Source organism: Poromitra crassiceps (assembly GCF_964638095.1).
Source record: "Poromitra crassiceps genome assembly, chromosome: 15".
Lineage (NCBI taxonomy): Eukaryota > Metazoa > Chordata > Actinopteri > Beryciformes > Melamphaidae > Poromitra > Poromitra crassiceps.
The window spans coordinates 7235658-7261010 of record NC_139634.1 but is presented as its reverse complement, the minus strand read 5'-3'; the positions used below and the strand labels follow the sequence as shown (position 1 = coordinate 7261010).

The 25353-nt window shown below is 44.8% G+C and overlaps 1 protein-coding gene across 1 annotated transcript in view; it reads right to left on the bottom strand.

Moving 5' to 3' along the window:
* Window positions 1–25353, bottom strand: part of ccnjl (cyclin J-like) — a gene marked incomplete at its 3' end in the record, with an annotated part of 31939 nt that overhangs the window by 3252 nt on the left and 3334 nt on the right. Inside the window, exons 3-4 of the mRNA XM_083652355.1 lie at window positions 24435–24645; window positions 530–829 (exon numbers count right to left, since the gene is read on the bottom strand). Coding sequence (XP_083508481.1) covers window positions 530–829; window positions 24435–24645 — 511 coding nt within the window. The remainder of the gene's footprint in view (window positions 1–529; window positions 830–24434; window positions 24646–25353) is intronic.

Sequence of the window (25353 nt, the reverse complement as noted above, 5' to 3'; positions counted from 1 at the left end):
GCTGCAGTTGGCCCGCGGGTCGTAGTTTGGCCACCCCTGCTCTAGACTTTCTCAGTCGTCTCTGGTGTTGTCATGGCTACACGTCAGTGTCAACTTAAAATGAGATTCAGGTGGACATGCTGGTCTCTAGTGATTGCTTAGGCTGGTCTCTTGGTTAGGCTGCGGTCACACACCCCGCGTGACCCCGCCCCCAAGGAAACGCTTAGAGTGGAGGCAATGTCAGTCTGTCAGACGATGGAAATGGAGTGTAACAAGTTCTGTCTGATATCAGCCAATCAGCAAAACAAAGCAGAAGCCAGTTCACAATAGAGGGTATGCATGTGATGTCACAGAGGCAGAAGTCACTGTGGGGTCACGCCCACTGAGTCACAGCAAGACTGAGCTTGAATGCAGTAATCAGCCTAGATAACTGACACCTGCTGCTCAGGGAGGAATTTGACACTCATTTTGACACTCATTCCCGATTGAGGGGGCGTGTTCCAGTGGGTGTGCATACCCTCTATTGTCTAAGCTCCGCCCCTGAACCCACCTTGCAGTGAGACCTCCAGGAAGTAGTGGGTGTACTTGTCCATGAAGGCCTTGGTCTTGGAGAGGGACGAGAGGGGCCAGCCGTTGTACAGGTCGCCCTCCTGCACAGAGGCGTGGAGGTAGTAGTCGATGAAGTGGGCCGGCGTGGGCATGCACAGGTTCCAGCCAAACGTCTCCAGCAGCAGAAGCTCCATCTTGATGAGGTCCTTCTTGTTGAGCACCAGGTTCAGGCTGCACATGAAGCCCAACGAATTGAGCTGCTCCAGTTTGGGCACCCGGTCCTCCTTCTCCTCAAACTTACCTGGACAGAAAGGAGGAGATAGAGGGTCGTTAATGGACATTGAAGCATTCACATCCTAATATTTCAGATGCTGTGTTTGAAAGCATAGGACATCACGTTGAGGATACTGAACTGAAGTCATCACAATGTACTAGTTATTCCACTTCAAGATGGTGAATTTTTAAAAATGTGTCTTTCAAATATCATTCTATTGGGAACACTATCAGGCAGGTCCAGCGGGTTTGTGCTGCGCTCTAAAGAGCCTTGCTCAAGTTTCCACAGATCAGTCCAGGGAGACTTGTTATGGCTACAAGGGGCACTGCAAAGTCACATGACCATTAGCATGACATGGCCACAGTTGGAGTATCTCATTCTCTCCACATGGCTGAAGCCTGCTGCTCTGAAGCTTTTCCAAGGCCAGCTGTATGCTCATTTCAGGATTATATTTTCAGATTGAAGGAAAATTAAACCCAAGCCTTCAGGAGGACTGTGTTTTAATTACCAATGTCAAATTGTGAGCTTGGAATTGTACAGTTTTATCAGGTGGAGTGCAGGTCTGAGACACTGAGCATCATAGAGTTGACATCTTTTTAAATATTTAAATCACTTTCCTATTTTTTTTTAATAAAGGAAATAACTCCACACACACGCACGCACACACACACACACACACACACACACACACACACACACACACACACACACACAAAGAAAATCAAGTAACATTTGAGAATTATGTGGATAACACAAATTTATATAAAAAGAGAAAAAGTAGATTTGCATTTTGAAACAGTAGAGGTAAACAATCATACGGGCTTTTGGCTTGCGGTTAGAGCAAGTGGTCCCATTGAAAACTGCCAATGCTCCCTAAGCGTTAGCAATTAAGTAGACGACTATTCACCATCTGGCCATAAAAGCTGAGCTAACAAGCCAAGAAGACACAACAGTGAGCTGACAGAGCGCGGGGTGGGCCGCTCATTCAGGCTTACACCAGCCCAACAACACGTCCTGTCAAAAGACAGTCCACTTTGCCCCCCGACATCTCTGGCCAGAACTCCCTCCTTCTGGATCCCAGTCACACATCAGCGCCATGCTATAACATCCAGCCCCCCCCCCCCCACACACACACACACATCAGCGCCATGCTATAACATCCAGCACCCCCCCCCCCCCTCACACATCAGCGCCATGCTATAACATCCAGCCCCCCCCCCCCCACACACACACACACATCAGCGCCATGCTATAACATCCAGCCCCCCCTCAGCTCAACACATCCTCCTCTCCATGGCAACAGCCCCGAGGCCTCCTGGGTCCATGTGGCCAATGAACAGGGCTGATTCTTGCCTTTAATCCGTGGGTCCAACAGGCCTCCTTTGCTCACACTTTAGGGGCGACGCGAGGGCCAAGAGGAGTCGGGTTACACGCTTACACATGCTTCTGAAAAACACCCTCTAAAAAACCCCGGCCTTTATACTTTATACACACACAGTGTGCACACATGGCAGACTTACATTCACTCTGCTGTGGCAGCTGAAAAGATTCAACTTTTCTCACCCCCTCGCAAAAAGCCCCGGAGATCATCGGCGTTATGACTACCGTACAAGTGTAGTCAGGAAGGTAACGGCCATACAAAGGGAAGTGAAAAGTATAATAGGAAATAATGATCTCTCAAAGGGAACGGAGATGCTTAGATAACGTCTTAGCAGGAGCACAGATGGGTCTTTAGCAGCCTCTTCCAACGACCACACTATTCATATAAACATGTGCAAACATTCAAATACACTACACCACACACACGCATGCGCACGCGCACGCGCGCGCACACACACACACACACACACACACACACACACAAGCCTGTTGTCGAAGAAAAGTGCCACTCAGTCACTGTTGTAGAATGACTCAGTATTAAGTCAGCTAGGATTAATAAGTTATGCATAGGCTTTGTATAAGAAACAACAACAACAACAACATGCTGCTGTGAATTAGAATAAGAGTCTATTGGTTCAAACTAACACTTGCCCGTCTCTAATCTAAAACCATGCCAACGAAAAGTAAGGATTTTGAGTTGCACTTCATACAGTGGCTATAACTCCAACATGTCTGCCAGACTGCTTGGCCATGGAGAGCCAAAGTCGACGTTGCTTCCTGCTTCAGCATACGAACCAAAGAGAGACAATACTTTTTTTCAACCCATTTGAATTGAGCCATGAGGTCCACATGCAAATGTTGTCAATTTAAAAGATAACTTTGCATGTCAAGAATGTCACAGTTTGTCGTAAAACTGAAACGTAACGTTTAGTTTTGTATGAAACCGCTCAATTAACTATATCTCTCGTCTCGCACAATATACGTCGCGCGCGAGCGTGTGTGTGTGTGTGTTAGAGATGTAACGGTATGAAAATTTCACATCACGATTATCGTGATCAAAATGATCACGGTTATCGTATTATCACGGTATTCGTAAGAAATTGCTGAAAATGTTCAAAAAGTACTGATACACTCACTGAAATCATTTCTCCATTTGAAACGGTACGGTTATCATAAGGAATTTGATCACGGTTATCGCTACATCCCTAGTGTGTGTGTGTGTGTGTGTGTGTGTGTGTGTGTGTTGGAGTGTCACTAGGGAAGATATTACACCCCAAATGACTCCCGGTGGTTGTGCCAGCAGCACACTGGCAAGCTACCACGCAGGGTGCTGCTGGCACAACCATGTATGAATGTGTGTGTGAATGGGTGAATGTAGGCATTGTATGTACCGTAGGTATTGTATTGGATAAAAACGCTACATACTGTAAATGCAGTCCATTTACCATTTACCATAGATGGAGAGAGAGCTTTCAGATGGTGACTTGTTGTCATAGGAGAAGTCATAATTATGATGTCTGTCATGTAATCTGCTGATGCCCACATTTCTTACTTTCTTTCTGGTGGTGATCAGTAAATATTAGGGCCAATATCACAGGAGAAATTCTAAGGGATTATCAGAGCGTTTGTTGGTTCCACCAGCAGAGGGCACTGCAGGAGACCAGACAAGCCGCCAGCTTATTGGGAAAAGATGTTTCCATTTTTCAGAAAGGCAAAAACCAACTCAAGCGAGCAAAAGAGCAAATGTTTTTTTGTGCTAAATTGAATAAGTTTATCCCCCCCCCCCCCCCCCAAAACGTTGCCGTTTCCATCAACCTCTTCTAATGAGATACTGCAAAAATGCACATAAAAAAGTATGTTGATTAAACTGGGGGGGTCCCAGTGTGAGTTTTACCACCCTATCAGGGACGGAGGCAGTGAACAGGAAGAATTGAGGGAGCGAGAGGGGTGGGGGGTACGGGGGGGGGCTCTGCAGCCCAAACAGGCCAGAGGCATAATTAGCACACAGGCAATAATGGCGTCTCCACACCAGAACAGGAAGCAGTGTGAAACAGGAAGTGGTGTGAAACAGGGGCTGTTTACCCCCCCCCCCCCCCCCTCCCCACTGCGCGCTAGTTCCACGAGGCCCAGTCCACACTCGCCCCCATTCTCTCTCACCCTCATATCCTCTCTCTTAGTCTGGGCCGGCTAGCGCTGCTGCTGGCTGGACCCACTATGTCCACACAGACGCAGCCATAAACCAGCCATCAACGCCTGCAATCTCCACACAGCCTCGCTCCTCTTTGATCCTGTGTGAGTCAATCTCCTCATTGTGTTCTGTGAGCGCTCGTTCTGCTTTACTACTGTGGGCCCACTGGACACATGTGAAACACGACGCGCACAAAAGATCGGCTCCAACAAAACTACTCAAACGACTGTACGGAGGAAATTGGAGAAGCGGGATTTTTAGTGCTGCGACCCGTTTGAAGTGAAAAAGGGTATAAGAATCCAGGTCTGTGTCGCTCACTGAGAGGGTGCATTCCTCTCCTGTGAGTTCAGCCTACCTGGAATGCAGGTGGGCCAAATGATCCTATCTGAAGTCAGTGAGCAGCGAAGGGAAGACAACACAGAGATGAGGAGAGGAGCAGCAGTCTGCGGTCGTTTGAGTGCAATAGCGGAGGAACACTCCGTCCATTTTCAACCAGCTTTGTATCATTAGAACATCAGTAGTACATCAGAAAACTGTAAACGGTTTTGAAGTCTGTCATTTAATTTGACAGTTATTGAGTGTTAAAGTGTGGACCAGTGACATCACTGGTCCACACTAACTCAAATTAATAACTCATTAACTCAAATCAACTCTCAATAACTGTCAAACTATTCATCATTCATCTAGTTTGACAGTTATTGAGAGTTGATTTGAGTTAATGAGTTATTAATTTGAGTTAGTGTGGACCAGTGATGTCACTGGTCCACACTTTAACACTCAATAACTGTCAAATTAAATGACAGACTTCAAAACAGTTTACAGTTTTCTGATATACTACTGATGTTCTAATGATACAAAGCTGGTTGAAAATGGGCGGAGTGTTCCTTTAAGCTAAGCGGGGCGCCGATCGTTTCTCACAGCGCCTCCATAGAGAGGTGAGTTGTGGCTGAAGAAAGAAGAGTAGTAGCATTTTGGTGAAGATGAGAGTGGTGGAGTGAACACTCGGGGAGGGGTTATAGGTCAAGGGTTAGGAAGAGGTAAAAGCACAGGATGTAGGACCTCCTCCCCAGGTGTGCTGCTGCTGCTGCTGCTGGGGGGGTTTAAGTCTGATAGGGGGGCTGTTAGGAAACCTGATAGCAGCATTCTCACACAGAGAAAAAAGACCCATGTTTTGTGTTTGTCTCCATTTTGCAGACATGATGTAATTCTACTCCGTGTCCCTCGGTCCCCAAAATGGTATCTCGTGGAAGAGGAAGAGAAACGTGAAGGAAGGAAAAGTGGAATGTTATGGATTTAAACGTGTGTTTTCAGACCCGTTTCGATTGTTCGCGACACAATTCTGGCGCAAACCCGTCAAGGCCCTTTACAGGGACCCGTCCTATTCTTCTTCACTCTCTATTCACTCTTTCTCAGCCGTGGAGGAATTTCCTCTGCTCTTTAAACGCTTTTAATTTGCTGCTTCATCTTTCATTGGGAGTGTGAAATTGGTCACAGCTCGACCACACAGTCTCCTCCCGAAGTGACCTTTGACCCCTCGATGCTAACGCCTGGGTGACCAGGGAGAATCCTAGGATCCCCTGGCCCTGTGTGTGTGTGTGTGTGTGTGTGTGTGTGTGTGTGTGTGTGTGTGTGTGTGTGTGTGTGTTGGAGTGCCAGGGGGGTGTAAAGTGCCTTGTCTTATGGGTGACGAGGGACAAGATGGGGAATGGGGGGGGGGGGGGGGTGACTCCCCTAAACAGAGCCCCAGGCATTGTCAGTGCCCATCACAAGTTAAATACTATATGACTCAATAGTGACGTTTAGGTCAACACCATATAGCTTGTGGATTATAATACATTTGAGACTCTTGAATTGGTGCTTTGGCAACATCTGGTAAAAAAAAAAAAGAGGCTTAGACTCATCTGTACATTCCATTCCATACATCATTTCTGTAATTATGGAGCCCCCCCCACATGAGAGTTCCACCAGAATTATCGTCAAACCACACATCACCTTGGAGGGGTGGTGTGTGTGTGTGTGTGTGTGTGTGTGTGTGTGTGTGTGTGTGTGTGTGTGTGTGTGTGTGTGTGTGTGCGTGTATGAATCTACATATCAAGGCGCCCTGCTGAGTGGGTCAGTTGTAACATGTTCCACTGCGCTCGCCCCCCCCCCACCTCCTCCTCCTCCCTTTCTACCCTGTTTAACATCAGCAGCCGACCTGCCTTTGAAGTAGCACTCCACTCATTTCCCAACCCCCCAGGGATGAGGGGGTGCTTTTACTTGCCTGCCTGCCTGCCTGCCTGCATGTCTGCCTGCCTGCCCTGCCTGCATGCCTGCCTGCCTGCCTGCCTGCCTGCCTGTCTGTCTGTCTGCCTGCCTGCCTGTCTGCCTGCCTGCCTGCCTGCCTGCCTGCCTGCCTGCCTGCCTGCCTGTCCCGGGACTGGTTGAGCCGGCTTGTCCCTGACAAGGTGAGGAAGATGCAGATTGAACAGAGCTAGCAGGGCAGCGGAGGGGAAAAGAACAGCGTTCAGCATCCCTCCACCAAAACACAGTCCCAAAACTACTCTGTGTTGGCTGTGGTGGTAACTGGTAATGTGTTCATGTTGGCTGTGGTGGTAACTGGTAATGTGATGTGTTGGCTGTGGTGGTAACTGGTAATGTGTTCATGTTGGCTGTGGTGGTAACTGGTAATGTGATGTGTTGGCTGTGGTGGTAACTGGTAATGTGTTCATGTTGGCTGTGGTGGTAACTGGTAATGTGATGTGTTGGCTGTGGTGGTAACTGGTAATGTGTTCATGTTGGCTGTGGTGGTAACTGGTAATGTGATGTGTTGGCTGTGGTGGTAACTGGTAATGTGATGTGTTGGCTGTGGTGGTAACTGGTAATGTGATGTGTTGGCTGTGGTGGTAACTGGTAATGTGTTCATGTTGGCTGTGGTGGTAACTGGTAATGTGATGTGTTGGCTGTGGTGGTAACTGGTAATGTGATGTGTTGGCTGTGGTGGTAACTGGTAATGTGTTCATGTTGGCTGTGGTGGTAACTGGTAATGTGATGTGTTGGCTGTGGTGGTAACTGGTAATGTGATGTGTTGGCTGTGGTGGTAACTGGTAATGTGATGTGTTGGCTGTGGTGGTAACTGGTAATGTGTTCATGTTGGCTGTGGTGGTAACTGGTAATGTGATGTGTTGGCTGTGGTGGTAACTGGTAATGTGATGTGTTGGCTGTGGTGGTAACTGGTAATGTGATGTGTTGGCTGTGGTGGTAACTGGTAATGTGATGTGTTGGCTGTGGTGGTAACTGGTAATGTGATGTGTTGGCTGTGGTGGTAACTGGTAATGTGATGTGTTGGCTGTGGTGGTAACTGGTAATGTGTTCATGTTTATCATTGGACTTCAATGTCACATCTTAATTAGCCAGATGTTGCGTCTCAGTGGTCGCAAACAAAATCCGTAGGCGCTTTTTGATGAGGTCGTTGCTAAGACGCTGCAGCAAGTCTCTACCACACACACACACACACACACACACACACACACACGCTCACAACAACCTCCACCCCCTAGTTCTCTGCTCCCCTCCCCCACGCAGGGAAGGGGCTGGCTGGCCGGCCTGCTCGCATTGAGGGGCTTTTGTTTGAGGTCTGACTCGGAGAGCATATGGCAGGTGCCCCTCAGCACACAGGCCCTCCCTAACCCCTCAGGGTCTGCAGGGGCCGATGTCAGTGCACTGCCTAGTCAATATGAGGGAGTTTGTGCGTGATGTCACTCAGTGCACTGCCTAGTCAATATGAGGGAGTTTGTGCGTGATGTCACTCAGTGCACTGCCTAGTCAATATGAGGGAGTTTGTGCGTGATGTCACTCAGTGCACTGCCTAGTCAATATGAGGGAGTTTGTGCGTGATGTCACTCAGTGCACTGCCTAGTCAATATGAGGGAGTTTGTGCGTGATGTCACTCAGTGCACTGCCTAGTCAATATGAGGGAGTTTGTGCGTGATGTCACTCAGTGCACTGCCTAGTCAATATGAGGGAGTTTGTGCGTGATGTCACTCAGTGCACTGCCTAGTCAATATGAGGGAGTTTGTGCGTGATGTCACTCAGTGCACTGCCTAGTCAATATGAGGGAGTCTGTGCGTGATGTCACTCAGTGCACTGCCTAGTCAATATGAGGGAGTTTGTGCGTGATGTCACTCAGTGCACTGCCTAGTCAATATGAGGGAGTCTGTGCGTGATGTCACTCAGTGCACTGCCTAGTCAATATGAGGGAGTTTGTGCGTGATGTCACTCAGTGCACTGCCTAGTCAATATGAGGGAGTTTGTGCGTGATGTCACTCAGTGCACTGCCTAGTCAATAGGGATGGGCATCGAATTTCGAATTTTCGAAATAATCGTTGTTATTATCAAGGTCGACTTTTATTATTGAAAGTCGAAATTCGAAAAAGTAAAAAAAAAAAAAAAAAATGTGAGTGAAATGTTGCATTGTCTCCCCTGATTCTAAGTATAGTCGAATCGCTTGGTTTGAGCAAGTAAAACAATTTTTATAAGCATTTTAAGCAAGGTTTATGGAAAAATGAATGGCGGATGAAATCCCATGAAGAGGGAGAGGGGGTGACTTTGGCACCCCTTTGGCACTCAGACCTGAGCCTACTAAATATTTAATGAACCACTCATGATTGTCAAAACTGTTTTTTATTTTCAAAAATGTCAAGTCATGTAACATGTTCTTTACTTCAGTGGTGCAATGCTTGTTTGAGCTAAAAATCCACAGCAGAAGCTTTTTCTATTAATTAATAAAGCCTTAGACTTAGAATCAGGGAAGACAATGCAACATTTCACTCACAAAAAAAATAAAAAAAATAAAAATAAATTTTTTATTTTTTTTACATTTGTTTTTTAATTTTCGAATTTCGATTAAAAGTCGACTTTGGCCAGCGAATTTCGAATAGTGTTTTTGCTAGAAATGCCCATCCCTACTAGTCAATATGAGGGAGTTTGTGCGTTTCGCTGGATGCTCTCTTTGTGTTGATGTTTAGAAACTGTGCACTATATCAGGTCCACCAGCCACAATAAATGAATTCAAGCTTCAGACAAGACACAAGAAGCCCTGCACGCACAACAATGAATGTAAATCATCCTCACAGTTGTCAAACAACAAATTATACAAAAACAAAACTACAAATGCACACAAAAGGTTAAATACTTCCATGATAGGGCTGGGCGATAAAACGATGTTGAAAATTTTCACGAAAAAATCGGCCACGATAACGATGATAAATTTATGAGCTGTAATTTCGATAAAAATATTTTCAGTGTTGCGTTCAAATCCCCTCAGAAACATGACCGCAGCTTAGCACAGCAATGCTTATTGTGAATAACGTGTCGTTTTTGGGGGGTATTTGAAGGCAACACTGAGTGGAACCAATGGCATCAATGGAAAATAAACCATGTGATGCACGCGTTTGCGGAAGAATCCCTTCTGCTCAGAGCCTCGCAGTCGGCTGGCTGAGATGCTGTTACTAACCAGTTAGAGCCTGGCCTGGCAAGAGTAACATAAACAGATGGAATTGATTTGTACCCGGGAGATAAAGCTGCAGCAGACAGTAGTTCTGGTTATGGGTAGCGGTAGCTGGCTGTCATGAATGCTATCAAATTAGCATCTACATCGCGTTAGCTAACGCTAACGCTAGCTTACGCGCTAACGTTAATATCTTCATACTTGACAATCTTGCTAACGTTATGCTATCTGTTAGACCATCTATAGCAGCTATCCTAATAACATTACACATCTATGGTTTAAACAGTCTTTCCTTCCTTTATCAAACCAACAGCAGCTAACTATAGCTGCATAATCAACACCTAGCCTTGGACCAAGACGTTCATTGCATTAATTTAATGCAATGAACGTAATTAATGCAATGAACGTAATTAATGCAATGAACGTAATTAATGCCAAGAACGTAACGTTGCATTATGTTGTTTTAATGATTAAAACAACATAATGCAATACACACAACAGAATAAGCACACCAAAGACCAGTGGTATAAGGGAAAACAAGTACCGGTAACAAGCATAGAACAATTATAATAAGATGAAAATGCAAATGGATCAAGTTACATTAAAAAGCCATAAGTGAATAGTATGGACAAACAGATGACTAAATAAAGGGTTATCATTTAATGACAACAATAGCCAATGAGCTGCATTGAGCCTCTCTCATGAGAATACTTTGAATTGAATTCAACTTAATTGTAACCGGTCAGAGATTAATAGAGTCGTATCTTATACATTCTATATCGCTCTGCATTGAATTTTAATTGTGCCCCTAAAATTCTTCATGTGCTTTTTATGTGCAATTAGTATTATTGATAAATTTATATCGTGATAAATATCGACATCGATCGATATAAGAAAACATATCGTGATAAAAGCTATACTGTAGCATTCTTAGACTTGCTGGCAGAGCACAAATAAGTAAGTAGGCCTATATCAGTTCTTTGGAAGTCTATCTATAGGAAAGTACAGCAAAGAGAAAGAGTCTGATTATAGCAGAAGACTGGAGTCACACACACACACACAACACACACACACACACACACACACACACACACACAATGAGTCACACACATCCATGATGTCATGAGCCATAACAAATGGCTGCTGTACGCACAGCACAGCACAGCACAGCACAGCACAGCACAGCACAGCACAGCACAGCACAGCGCTGACTTCAGGGACTGAGATGTGCCAGGAAGACTGATGTAGTCACTGCACCACTTCACGGAAAGCAACACAATGGAAACTCAAAGTTCTGGGATAGATTGTCTAATGGAAATATGCTGTTTATACATGAATTATCACTGCTGAGATTGACATGACTTTCCCAAGGAGATTGGTTCCTTTGAGTCAATGTTTTTACCTGATTTAGATCTAATTGTGTGTGACTAACTAGCCAGCCAATCCCTATGGGTTTGAAAAACTGACCATACCCTTAGCCTGTTTAATGAAGGACAGTTTATCCATGAACAAACACCAACACACACACGCACACGCACACACACACACACACACACACACGCGCACACAGACGCACACGCACACAGACACACACATACACACACACACACACACACACACACACAGACACACACACACTATAGGCTAACAGGATAGGCTAACAGGATTAAGTAGTGACTGTGGAGAGGCACAATAGAAGCGGCGATTAATTAACGGAGTGCGGAAGCCGGAGAGATTTAAACAAAGACAATGTATGTGTCTGTCAGAGAGCAGCAGGCAGTGGGACCTGGGGAGGCAGTTCAATAACTAGGCCAGATTCCAAAGCACCTCAGGACAGATAAAAACCCAAGACAACTTTGAAGCAAACGCCCTTTCAAGCCATCATCAATCATGGCAGAGAGACTCCCCAGAGTCCTGGAGGAGTCGGCTGGAGGAGAGAGAGAGAGAGAGAGGAGAGGTTGACTCTCTCCTAACTGAAAGCCACAATCAAAAGATTCAATACGAAAAACTCCATTCATCTGTTGGAGGAACTTCTGGCCGGGATAAGTTGATCATATTTGAATCAACTCCATCGCTGTGACTCTCAAAAGCTATTCTTGGAGTCTCACGAGTCATGACATCGCTTTTAAAAGAGGATTCTCTTTCAAGTCTCGCATTCAAATTTATCCAACCACAGAGGCTAGTCTGCACGAAACGCCAGCCGCACGCAGCCACACACACGCGCATGCATGCACACACACACAGACACACACACAAACCCGTACACACACACACGCACGCACGCGCACACACACACACACGCACGCACACACACGCACACACACACACGCGCACGCACGCACGCACGCACACGCACTCCCAAGTGAGCAGGCCCCGTTCCAGACTCCACTTTGACGGCATCATTAGTCTAATTACCCATGATGCCAAGGGCTGCATTAATTTAGAGAAAGCATCACAGTCTGTTAATCACCAGACAGAGACACTAATAACCACCACACAACCTGTACCAGACACACTAATAACTACCACACAACCTGCATCAGACACATTAATAACTACCACACAACCTGTACCAGACACACTAATAACTACCACACAACCTGCACCAGACACACTAATAACTACCACACAACCTGCACCAGACACACTAATAACTACCACACAACCTGTACCAGACACACTAATAACTACCACACAACCTGCATCAGACACACTAATAACTACCACACAACCTGTACCAGACACACTAATAACTACCACACAACCTGCATCAGACACACTAATAACTACCACACAACCTGCATCAGACACACATTAATAACTACCACACAACCTGTACCAGACACACTAATAACTACCACACAACCTGCATCAGACACACATTAATAACTACCACACAACCTGTACCAGACACACTAATAACTACCACACAACCTGCATCAGACACACTAATAACTACCACACAACCTGCATCAGACACACATTAATAACTACCACACAACCTGCATCAGACACATTAATAACTACCACACAACCTGTACCAGACACATTAATAACTACCACACAACCTGCATCAGACACACTAATAACTACCACACAACCTGCATCAGACACACTAATAACTACCACACAACCTGCATCAGACACACTAATAACTACCACACAACCTGCATCAGACACACTAATAACTACCACACAACCTGCACCAGACACACTAATAACTACCACACAACCTGCATCAGACACATTAATAACTACCACACAACCTGCATCAGACACACTAATAACTACCACACAACCTGCATCAGACACACTAATAACTACCACACAACCTGCACCAGACACATTAATAACTACCACACAACCTGCACCAGACACACTAATAACTACCACACAACCTGCACCACACACACTAATAACTACCACACAACCTGCACCAGACACATTAATAACTACCACACAACCTGCACCAGACACACTAATAACTACCACACAACCTGCATCAGACACACTAATAACTACCACACAACCTGTACCAGACACACTAATAACTACCACACAACCTGCACCACACACACTAATAACTACCACACAACCTGCACCAGACACACTAATAACTACCACACAACCTGCACCAGACACACTAATAACTACCACACAACCTGCATCAGACACACTAATAACTACCACACAACCTGCATCAGACACACTAATAACTACCACACAACCTGCATCAGACACATTAATAACTACCACACAACCTGCACCAGACACACTAATAACTACCACACAACCTGCACCAGACACACTAATAACTACCACACAACCTGCATCAGACACACTAATAACTACCACACAACCTGCATCAGACACACTAATAACTACCACACAACCTGCATCAGACACATTAATAACTACCACACAACCTGCATCAGACACACTAATAACTACCACACAACCTGCATCAGACACACTAATAACTACCACACAACCTGCATCAGACACACTAATAACTACCACACAACCTGTACCAGACACACTAATAACTACCACACAACCTGCATCAGACACATTAATAACTACCACACAACCTGCACCAGACACACTAATAACTACCACACAACCTGCATCAGACACACTAATAACTACCACACAACCTGTACCAGACACACTAATAACTACCACACAACCTGCATCAGACACATTAATAACTACCACACAACCTGCACCAGACACACTAATAACTACCACACAACCTGCACCACACACACTAATAACTACCACACAACCTGCACCAGACACACTAATAATAACTACCACACAACCTGTACCAGACACACTAATAACTACCACACAACCTGCATCAGACACATTAATAACTACCACACAACCTGTACCAGACACACTAATAACTACCACACAACCTGCATCAGACACACTAATAACTACCACACAACCTGCATCAGACACACTAATAACTACCACACAACCTGCATCAGACACACTAATAACTACCACACAACCTGCATCAGACACACTAATAACTACCACACAACCTGCATCAGACACACTAATAACTACCACACAACCTGCATCAGACACACTAATAACTACCACACAACCTGCATCAGACACACTAATAACTACCACACAACCTGCATCAGACACACTAATAACTACCACACAACCTGCATCAGACACACTAATAACTACCACACAACCTGCACCAGACACACTAATAACTACCACACAACCTGCATCAGACACACTAATAACTACCACACAACCTGCATCAGACACACTAATAACTACCACACAACCTGCACCAGACACACTAATAACTACCACACAACCTGCACCAGACACATTAATAACTACCACACAACCTGCACCAGACACACTAATAACTACCACACAACCTGTACCAGACACACTAATAACTACCACACAACCTGCACCAGACACACTAATAACTACCACACAACCTGCACCAGACACACTAATAACTACCACACAACCTGCACCAGACACACTAATAACTACCACACAACCTGCACCACACACACTAATAACTACCACACAACCTGCACCAGACACATTAATAACTACCACACAACCTGCACCAGACACACTAATAACTACCACACAACATGTACCAGACACACTAATAACTACCACACAACCTGCACCAGACACATTAATAACTACCACACAACCTGCATCAGACACATTAATAACTACCACACAACCTGCACCAGACACACTAATAACTACCACACAACCTGCACCAGACACACTAATAACTACCACACAACCTGCACCAGACACACATTAATAACTACCACACAACCTGCACCAGACACACTAATAACTACCACACAACCTGCATCAGACACACTAATAACTACCACACAACCTGCACCAGACACACTAATAACTACCACACAACCTGCATCAGACACACTAATAACTACCACACAACCTGCATCAGACACATTAATAACTACCACACAACCTGCACCAGACACACTAATAACTACCACACAACCTGCATCAGACACACTAATAACTACCACACAACCTGCACCAGACACACTAATAACTACCACACAACCTGCATCAGACACATTAATAACTACCACACAACCTGCACCAGACACACTAATAACTACCACACAACCTGCACCAGACACACTAATAACTACCACACAACCTGCATCAGACACACTAATAACTACCACACAACCTGCATCAGACACACTAATAACTACCACACAACCTGCATCAGACACATTAATAACTACCACACAACCTGCACCAGACACACTAATAACTACCACACAACCTGCATCAGACACACTAATAACTACCACACAACCTGCACCAGACACACTAATAACTACCACACAACCTGCACCAGACACACTAATAACTACCACACAACCTGCACCAGACACACTAATAACTACCACACAACCTGCACCAGACACACTAATAACTACCACACAACCTGCACCAGACACACTAATAACTACCACACAACCTGCACCAGACACACTAATAACTACCACACAACCTGCATCAGACACACTAATAACTACCACACAACCTGCATCAGACACACTAATAACTACCACACAACCTGCACCAGACACACTAATAACTACCACACAACCTGCATCAGACACACTAATAACTACCACACAACCTGCATCAGACACACTAATAACTACCACACAACCTGTACCAGACACACTAATAACTACCACACAACCTGCATCAGACACATTAATAACTACCACACAACCTGCACCAGACACACTAATAACTACCACACAACCTGCATCAGACACACTAATAACTACCACACAACCTGCATCAGACACACTAATAACTACCACACAACCTGCACCAGACACACTAATAACTACCACACAACCTGCACCAGACACACTAATAACTACCACACAACCTGCACCAGACACATTAATAACTACCACACAACCTGCACCACACACACTAATAACTACCACACAACCTGCATCAGACACACTAATAACTACCACACAACCTGCATCAGACACACTAATAACTACCACACAACCTGCATCAGACACACTAATAACTACCACACAACCTGCACCAGACACACTAATAACTACCACACAACCTGCATCAGACACACTAATAACTACCACACAACCTGCATCAGACACACTAATAACTACCACACAACCTGCACCAGACACACTAATAACTACCACACAACCTGCATCAGACACACTAATAACTACCACACAACCTGCATCAGACACACTAATAACTACCACACAACCTGCATCAGACACACTAATAACTACCACACAACCTGCACCAGACACACTAATAACTACCACACAACCTGCACCAGACACACTAATAACTACCACACAACCTGCACCAGACACACTAATAACTACCACACAACCTGCACCAGACACACTAATAATAACTACCACACAACCTGCACCAGACACACTAATAACTACCACACAACCTGCACCCTGCATCAGACACATTAATAACTACCACACAACCTGCACCAGACACACTAATAACTACCACACAACCTGCATCAGACAAACTAATAACTACCACACAACCTGCACCAGACACACTAATAACTACCACACAACCTGCACCAGACACACTAATAACTACCACACAACCTGCACCAGACACACTAATAACTACCACACAACCTGCACCCTGCATCAGACACATTAATAACTACCACACAACCTGCACCAGACACACTAATAACTACCACACAACCTGCATCAGACACACTAATAACTACCACACAACCTGCACCAGACACACTAATAACTACCACACAACCTGCATCAGACACACTAATAACTACCACACAACCTGCACCAGACACACTAATAACTACCACACAACCTGCATCAGACACACTAATAACTACCACACAACCTGCACCAGACACACTAATAACTACCACACAACCTGCATCAGACACACTAATAACTACCACACAACCTGCACCAGACACACTAATAACTACCACACAACCTGCACCAGACACACTAATAACTACCACACAACCTGCATCAGACACACTAATAACTACCACACAACCTGCACCAGACACACTAATAACTACCACACAACCTGCAACAGACACACTAATAACTACCACACAACCTGCACCCTGCATCAGACACACTAATAACTACCACACAACCTGCATCAGACACACTAATAACTACCACACAACCTGCAACAGACACACTAATAACTACCACACAACCTGCACCAGACACACTAATAACTACCACACAACCTGCACCACCACACACTAATAACTACCACACAACCTGCACCACACACACTAATAACTACCACACAACCTGCACCACACACACTAATAACTACCACACAACCTGCACCACCACACACTAATAACTACCACACAACCTGCACCAGACACACTAATAACTACCACACAACCTGCACCAGACACACTAATAACTACCACACAACCTGCATCAGAGACACTAATAACTACCACACAACCTGCACCAGACACACTAATAACTACCACACAACCTGCATCAGACACACTAATAACTACCACACAACCTGCACCACACACACTAATAACTACCACACAACCTGCACCAGACAAACTAATAACTACCACACAACCTGCACCAGACAAACTAATAACTACCACACAACCTGCACCAGACAAACTAATAACTACCACACAACCTGCATCAGACACACTAATAACTACCACACAACCTGCACCACACACACTAATAACTACCACACAACCTGCACCACACACACTAATAACTACCACACAACCTGCACCAGACACACTAATAACTACCACACAACCTGCATCAGACACACTAATAACTACCACACAACCTGCATCAGACACACTAATAACTACCACACAACCTGCACCAGACACACTAATAACTACCACACAACCTGCATCAGACACACTAATAACTACCACACAACCTGCACCAGACACACTAATAACTACCACACAACCTGCATCAGACACACTAATAACTACCACACAACCTGCATCAGACACACTAATAACTACCACACAACCTGCACCAGACACACTAATAACTACCACACAACCTGCATCAGACACACTAATAACTACCACACAACCTGCATCAGACACACTAATAACTACCACACAACCTGCACCACACACACTAATAACTACCACACAACCTGCACCACACACACTAATAACTACCACACAACCTGCACCACACACACTAATAACTACCACACAACCTGCACCAGACACACTAATAACTACCACACAACCTGCACCACACACACTAATAACTACCACACAACCTGCACCAGACACACTAATAACTACCACACAACCTGCACCAGACAAACTAATAACTACCACACAACCTGCATCAGACACACTAATAACTACCACACAACCTGCACCAGACACACTAATAACTACCACACAACCTGCACCACACACACTAATAACTACCACACAACCTGCACCAGACACACTAATAACTACCACACAACCTGCACCACACACACTAATAACTACCACACAACCTGCACCAGACACACTAATAACTACCACACAACCTGCACCAGACACACTAATAACTACCACACAACCTGCATCAGACACACTAATAACTACCACACAACCTGCATCAGACACACTAATAACTACCACACAACCTGCACCAGACACACTAATAACTACCACACAACCTGCATCAGACACACTAATAACTACCACACAACCTGCACCACACACACTAATAACTACCACACAACCTGCACCACACACACTAATAACTACCACACAACCTGCACCACACACACTAATAACTACCACACAACCTGCACCAGACACACTAATAACTACCACACAACCTGCACCAGACACACTAATAACTACCACACAACCTGCACCACACACACTAATAACTACCACACAACCTGCACCAGACACACTAATAACTACCACACAACCTGCACCCTGCATCAGACACACTAATAACTACCACACAACCTGCATCAGACACACACTAATAACTACCACACAACCTGCACCAGACACATTAATAACTACCACACAACCTGCATCAGACACACTAATAACTACCACACAAGCTGCATCAGACACACTAATAACTACCACACAACCTGCATCAGACACACTAATAACTACTACCACACACCAAGCACAATAATTTCACACGTGCATTAATAGGGATGGGCATTTCTAGCAAAAACACTATTCGAAATTCGCTGGCCAAAGTCGACTTTTAATCGAAATTCGAAAATAAAAATAAAATGTAAAAAAAGATAAAAAATGTAAGTAATGTGAGTGAAATGTTGCATTGTCTCCCCTGATTCTAAGTATAGTCGAATCGCTTGGTTTGAGCAAGTAAAACTATTTTTATAAGCATTTTAAGCAAGGTTTATGGAAAAATGAATGGCGGATGAAATCCCATGAAGAGGGAGAGGTTGCTTATAAAAATTGTTTTACTTGCTCAAACCAAGCTATTCGACTATACTTAGAATCAGGGGAGACAATGCAACATTTCACTCACAAAAAAAAAAAAAAAAAAAAAAAATTTCAATAAACGAATTTCGAATTTCAATAATAAAAGTCGACCTTGATAATAACAACGATTATTCGAAACTTCGAAATTCGATGCCCATCCCTAACGTGCATAATTGTACAACGGAGTGACAATATCTTGAATCTTGAAAGAGAGAGACCGCTGAAGCTCCGTTCAATGACCAAATAATAAGAGTTCCGGTTTGGACGTTTAGCCTTCAAAACAAAAGCGGCCACTATGCAACCACATACTATTTTTAGCCATTTCGGCAAAAATAAGCCCGTACAGTACGAGTGAATTGACATTCACCTCGTTTTTGTAAAATATCGCCGCTATGCAACCACACGTACTATTTTTAGCCATTTCGGATCAATTAAGCCATACCTTCCTACTCCTCCTTGCTAGTGAAAAAAATGTAAACAGGAAGTCGACACCCGGCAACCGCTGAGAATCATGGGAAACGTAGGTCCAGGAATAAGGTGAATAGGGAACCGTAAGTAGGCTGTATGGATTGAACATAGAAAGAGAACAGAATCACACCTGTGTGTGAATAGAGGACAGGTGTGATACTGCCTCATCCTGGACTGCCTGTGGGACGTCAGCAACAACAGCAGCAGCTCCAGACAGGTTATCAAAGCCAGGTTCAAACGCACATGCGTCACGTTCTGCAGACACAGCATCATCCCCCATAGACAGAGCGGGTTTCTCCTAAAACAATGGCACAGTCATTGTGCCAAAATGTTGACCTTGTGTTTGTTTGTTTTTTACAATCGTCCCAGCTAACAGTAAACTGACATTAGAAGCTATCAGCTGTGTCGGGGATCACAACAGTTGCTCAAAATGTCTCGCATTGTATCCATCTGTGCAGACAACAACACTGTCAAGAGTCTGTCTGCTAGCTCAAGAGACTTGAAGGGCACAGAAAGGGTTACGTCCGTCTGACGAAAGATCACAACCAATCACAAGACTCTGCTGATGATGTCTTTGACTCTGCGACTTGTTTACAGTTGCCTTGTCCCGCGAGTGATTTGATAACTTAAGCGATACAAGTCATTTTGTTTGCAAAGCTCCTTTCTCAAGAATGGCTGGAAACTGGACAGATTCAGAAGTAAGGGAGCTCCTCTCAGTCCAGGCAGAAGGGTAAATTGATAGGCAGCTGTCTGGAACACTTTGAGATGCTGTAGTGGGGGTGCTCCAAAAAATCGATTCCGAAAGGATCGCGATTCTTAATGCCACGATTCCTGGATCGATTCCAAACTCCCAAGAATTGATTCTTAAAATTGTAAAAAAAAAAAAAATGTACAGTGCACCTGAACGCAACATGCAAGATACCGGCTGAATAAGTGTCCAAATGTTCATGTAATTTGTGTACTGTACTGCCACGGTGCCACCACCTCTTGCACTTAAGAACTCTGGTAAATGGATTCCCCCCAAAACCTATAAATCCTTCTCAAAGTCTACAGATTCCCCCCAGCCTATAAATCCATCTTATCTGAAGAACATAAGGGGGGAATTCCCCCCTAGTTTGCTAAATGAATTTAGGCCCTGACTGTAATACAGAAGTTCAATTTGAAGTTCAGCATTAATACATTTGTCATTTTTTGTCTTATATTTACCTTTGTGTGTTATTGCAATATAAAACTACATAATTGAGAATCGATTCTAGATTCTGGAATCGAGAATCGTTGGAATCGAGAATCGATTCTGGAATCGGATCGTGACCCCAGGAATCGGAATCGGATCGGATCGTGGCTTAGCCGGATCGGAGCACCCCTATGCTGTAGTGTTTGATAAAATAACATCTGCCCCGTCTATTCTGCCATTGCCCTGGTATGTGTGAAAAGCTGCAAGGCAGAAGTGTTCTTGAACGTAGCGGCACGTGTGAATTGTCAAGTCTTCAACTTCTCTGTCAGCTTTTAGGGTGCAGGTAAACAAGGTGCTGCTGGTATGAGCCAATCACAATGCTGTTTACAATAACACCCGGGTAGACAACGCTTGTTATTGTACATACAATAGACCCTTTTCACCGGGGCAGGCAGGGTAAACACAGGCGCAAGCAAAACACTAATGAGGGTTTCCACCTTCCAATCGTGGAAGTTGGAAACCCTCATTAAGCTTCTGGCATACTCTTCGCGCACGCGCTGGAGGCGGGGCTCCGAGGAGGGCGCGCGCACTCGGCGCAGGCCAAAACAGAACATACTCAGTGCGCAGCTCCAGGCGCCAGGCAGTCTGAATGAAATTGAATGTAACGTTCCCAATTCTATGTATTAAATTCTAAAAAACGACCCTCAACATTTGGGAAGGCTCAGGCACACAACTAGTTCGTTATAATCGAACACCATGCTTTGAAGGCGACTGTACGATGGTGAGGACTCAATCACAGCAGATGTCCGCTGATAGCCTACCACAGAGATCTCACAGGCACAGGCAGCAAAACCCGACGCGCTGATAGAAAAATCTCCATGGACGCGCTGCGCTCAGGCCTCGGTCCCCGACACGGCCCGTGCGATGACGTCATAATCGGCGCGTGCCCTATGCGCTTGGCTGGGCGCAAAGAGTATGCCAGAAGCTTTAGTGTTTTGCTTACACCTGTGTTTACCCTGCCTTTTTCGAAAACAAAATGCCCCCCCGTGAAAATGGTCTATTTAATGGAGCAGGGCAAACAGGGGCGGGGAACAACTGAGATAAATAGAAAATGGTTCAGTCTAAAACGCATGTTTGATGCTTTCATTGGAGGTCTCATTTACCGGTTGGCCCACAGAATAAAAACAATTACAGCTCGAGTTCCCCAAAAACTAGCAGCTGGTCCGACCGGGCGGTGAGACGTCACTGTCGGGCAGATTTGGTTGATCAACACAGTACATCAAATAAGCAGAACCAAACGTGGGTCAGATAGGTGGGACCACCGTGTTTAACTAGGGTTTATATCTTTAAAGTTACAAATACGGCTGGAAATGACAAGAGAAATAAACAATAAACTTTTCTTTTCATTTTAATTTTTACTTTATACATTTAGGATGATTTTATCGCGAGCCGAGCCGTGCGCCATGGAACCCCCCTCGCCTTATAATAGTGGTGAGGTGATCTAAGCATGATGAGAGAGGACTCTGTATAAGTCCTCCGAGCTTCTCTTCTCTCCCAACACTACCCACTGTTTTCTGTATTGTTTGCTCGTTTTCTTTTTTGACAGGTGAAATCAAATCAAATCAAAATGACTCGCGGTGCCTGAAAGGCATCCCGATAATGTACTGAGAGCTATGTGTGAAAGAGGCTTTTAAAAGTAATCTTCGTAAAGCTTTAGCAGTTAGGCTAACTCTGTACCAGATATATGAGTGATTCAGAGCTCTGACTCAACACTGGGCACAAACTGTTCCCATTGCATCAGCTGAAACGTGGGTCAATCAAGAGTTGCATTTCAAATAGATGTCCCTTATTGGGCAAACCTAATCGTGCATTCCTTTATAACTGGGGACTGGTAATCTTACGACTTCAAAGGTCATGAGCTGGGCGGTGACGTCATCAGAGCTGGTATTTCCCATTCCCAACTCGTAGGAGCCTCAGCAGCCCCCCAAACTCACAAATCCAAGATGGCTGCGCCGCGCAACAACAGTAGTAGTAATCTTAGTAATGTTGTTTAGCACTTCTGTTTTGTTTGTGTCTCATTAAATCAGCTGTACACACAGCACTGCCTAACTTCTATCTGTGTGGACATTAGGGGTGTCAAAAATAATCGATTATACGATGCATCGCGATGCGGACGTGCACGATTCTGCATCGATTAACAAATATCAAAAATCGATTATAAAAAAAAAAAAAAAAAAAAAAAAAAAAATTTTATAATCAAATAAAATAGAATGTAAGTACATGCAGTTGTTTATTTTAATTATGGATCATAATACAATGCAATTCCAAATGCACTTTTATTTTAAAAGTAGCCACACAGTGAGAAAAAAGAAAGTGAGAAAAAATAAATCATGTATTGCGGAAAAAGTGATGCATCGATTTAAGATGCATCGCGATGCATCGTGATGCATCGTTTAATCGAATCGAATCGAATCGTTGACAGATGAATCGTAATCGAATCGAATCGGGAGGCCAGTGAAGATTCACAGCCCTAGTGGACATGAGGCTGCAGTGTTTGTATGCGCAAAATGCCGCAAAATGCCATGTTGTCAATTGTTATTGCTAACAATGGCTAGCCTGGCTAGCGACTGGATCTGACCAATGAACAGTGAATTTCCCAGCTCAAGTTTTCTGCAAATGGAACGCTAACAAAACGGATGTGATGTCATTTAGTCTCCACATCCCAGTTATTTTGCGATAAAGGAACGCACGATAAATCACCAAAGCAAACTTGTCATTGTGATTTGGGGGGGGGGGGGGGGGGGGGGGGCTGTTTGTTTGTGGACTTACTAGCTAGGAGCAGGCAGGACAGGGCGATGACGTAGAGCTGCTTGACGGCCACATCGTAGTGGTCCATGAACAAGTCCAGCAGGTAGACGGCCAGGTGGCGGGCTGTGGGACATAGCTGGTAGCGATTACTCAGGATGGCCAGCAGGTCGGCGAAGTAGCGCCGCATGCCAATCTGAGGTGAATGGGCCCGGTAGACAGGCAACTTCAGCTCCTACAGGGGAGACGTGGGGTAGGGGGGGTGAGGGAAAAGTGGATGGAGAGGTAGAGGGGGAGATAAATGAAGAGGGGGAGAGGAAGAGGGTGGGCAGGAAACAGCAGTGGAGAAAGAGAGGGAGGGTGTAAAGACTATGCATAATAATAGTCGGCCGTGCATGTCCCCTGCTGACGAGGTTTAGCTGGCATCAGGAAAGGTGCTGTGGGTGTAAAAAATCATATCGAGGATAAAACTAAACACCAATAAAAATTCTTGATTAAGTTCAGCCTCATTTCAATTCCATTTTATTCTCCATCGTTGCAGAGAGGAAAAGCTAATTTGGGTCAGTGAAGGGGTCTCTGAGCAGAGGGCTGAGGGTGGTGGTGGGGGGTCTCTGAGCAGAGTGCTGAGGGGGGTGCTTGGGGGGGGGTTCCTCCAGTGGAGGTTGAGCAGTAGATAGGATTAGGTTTCACCCCGAGCACATCTCCTATTCATGTTCAATTAGCTGCATGTGTTTCAAAGCGGAGAGGAAGATACTGGAGGGAATTACTATTGAATCAGCCTCGGGTATCTTCCTAGTCTACTACAGAAAATAAAGGCGCCCCAAGCGCCATTTTAAAGAGCCACCTCAAAGAAAAAAGAAAAAACTCTTTGGTAGGGATGCAACAAACGATTATTTTCATGATCAATTAATCTGTTGATTATTTTCTTGATTAATCGATTAAT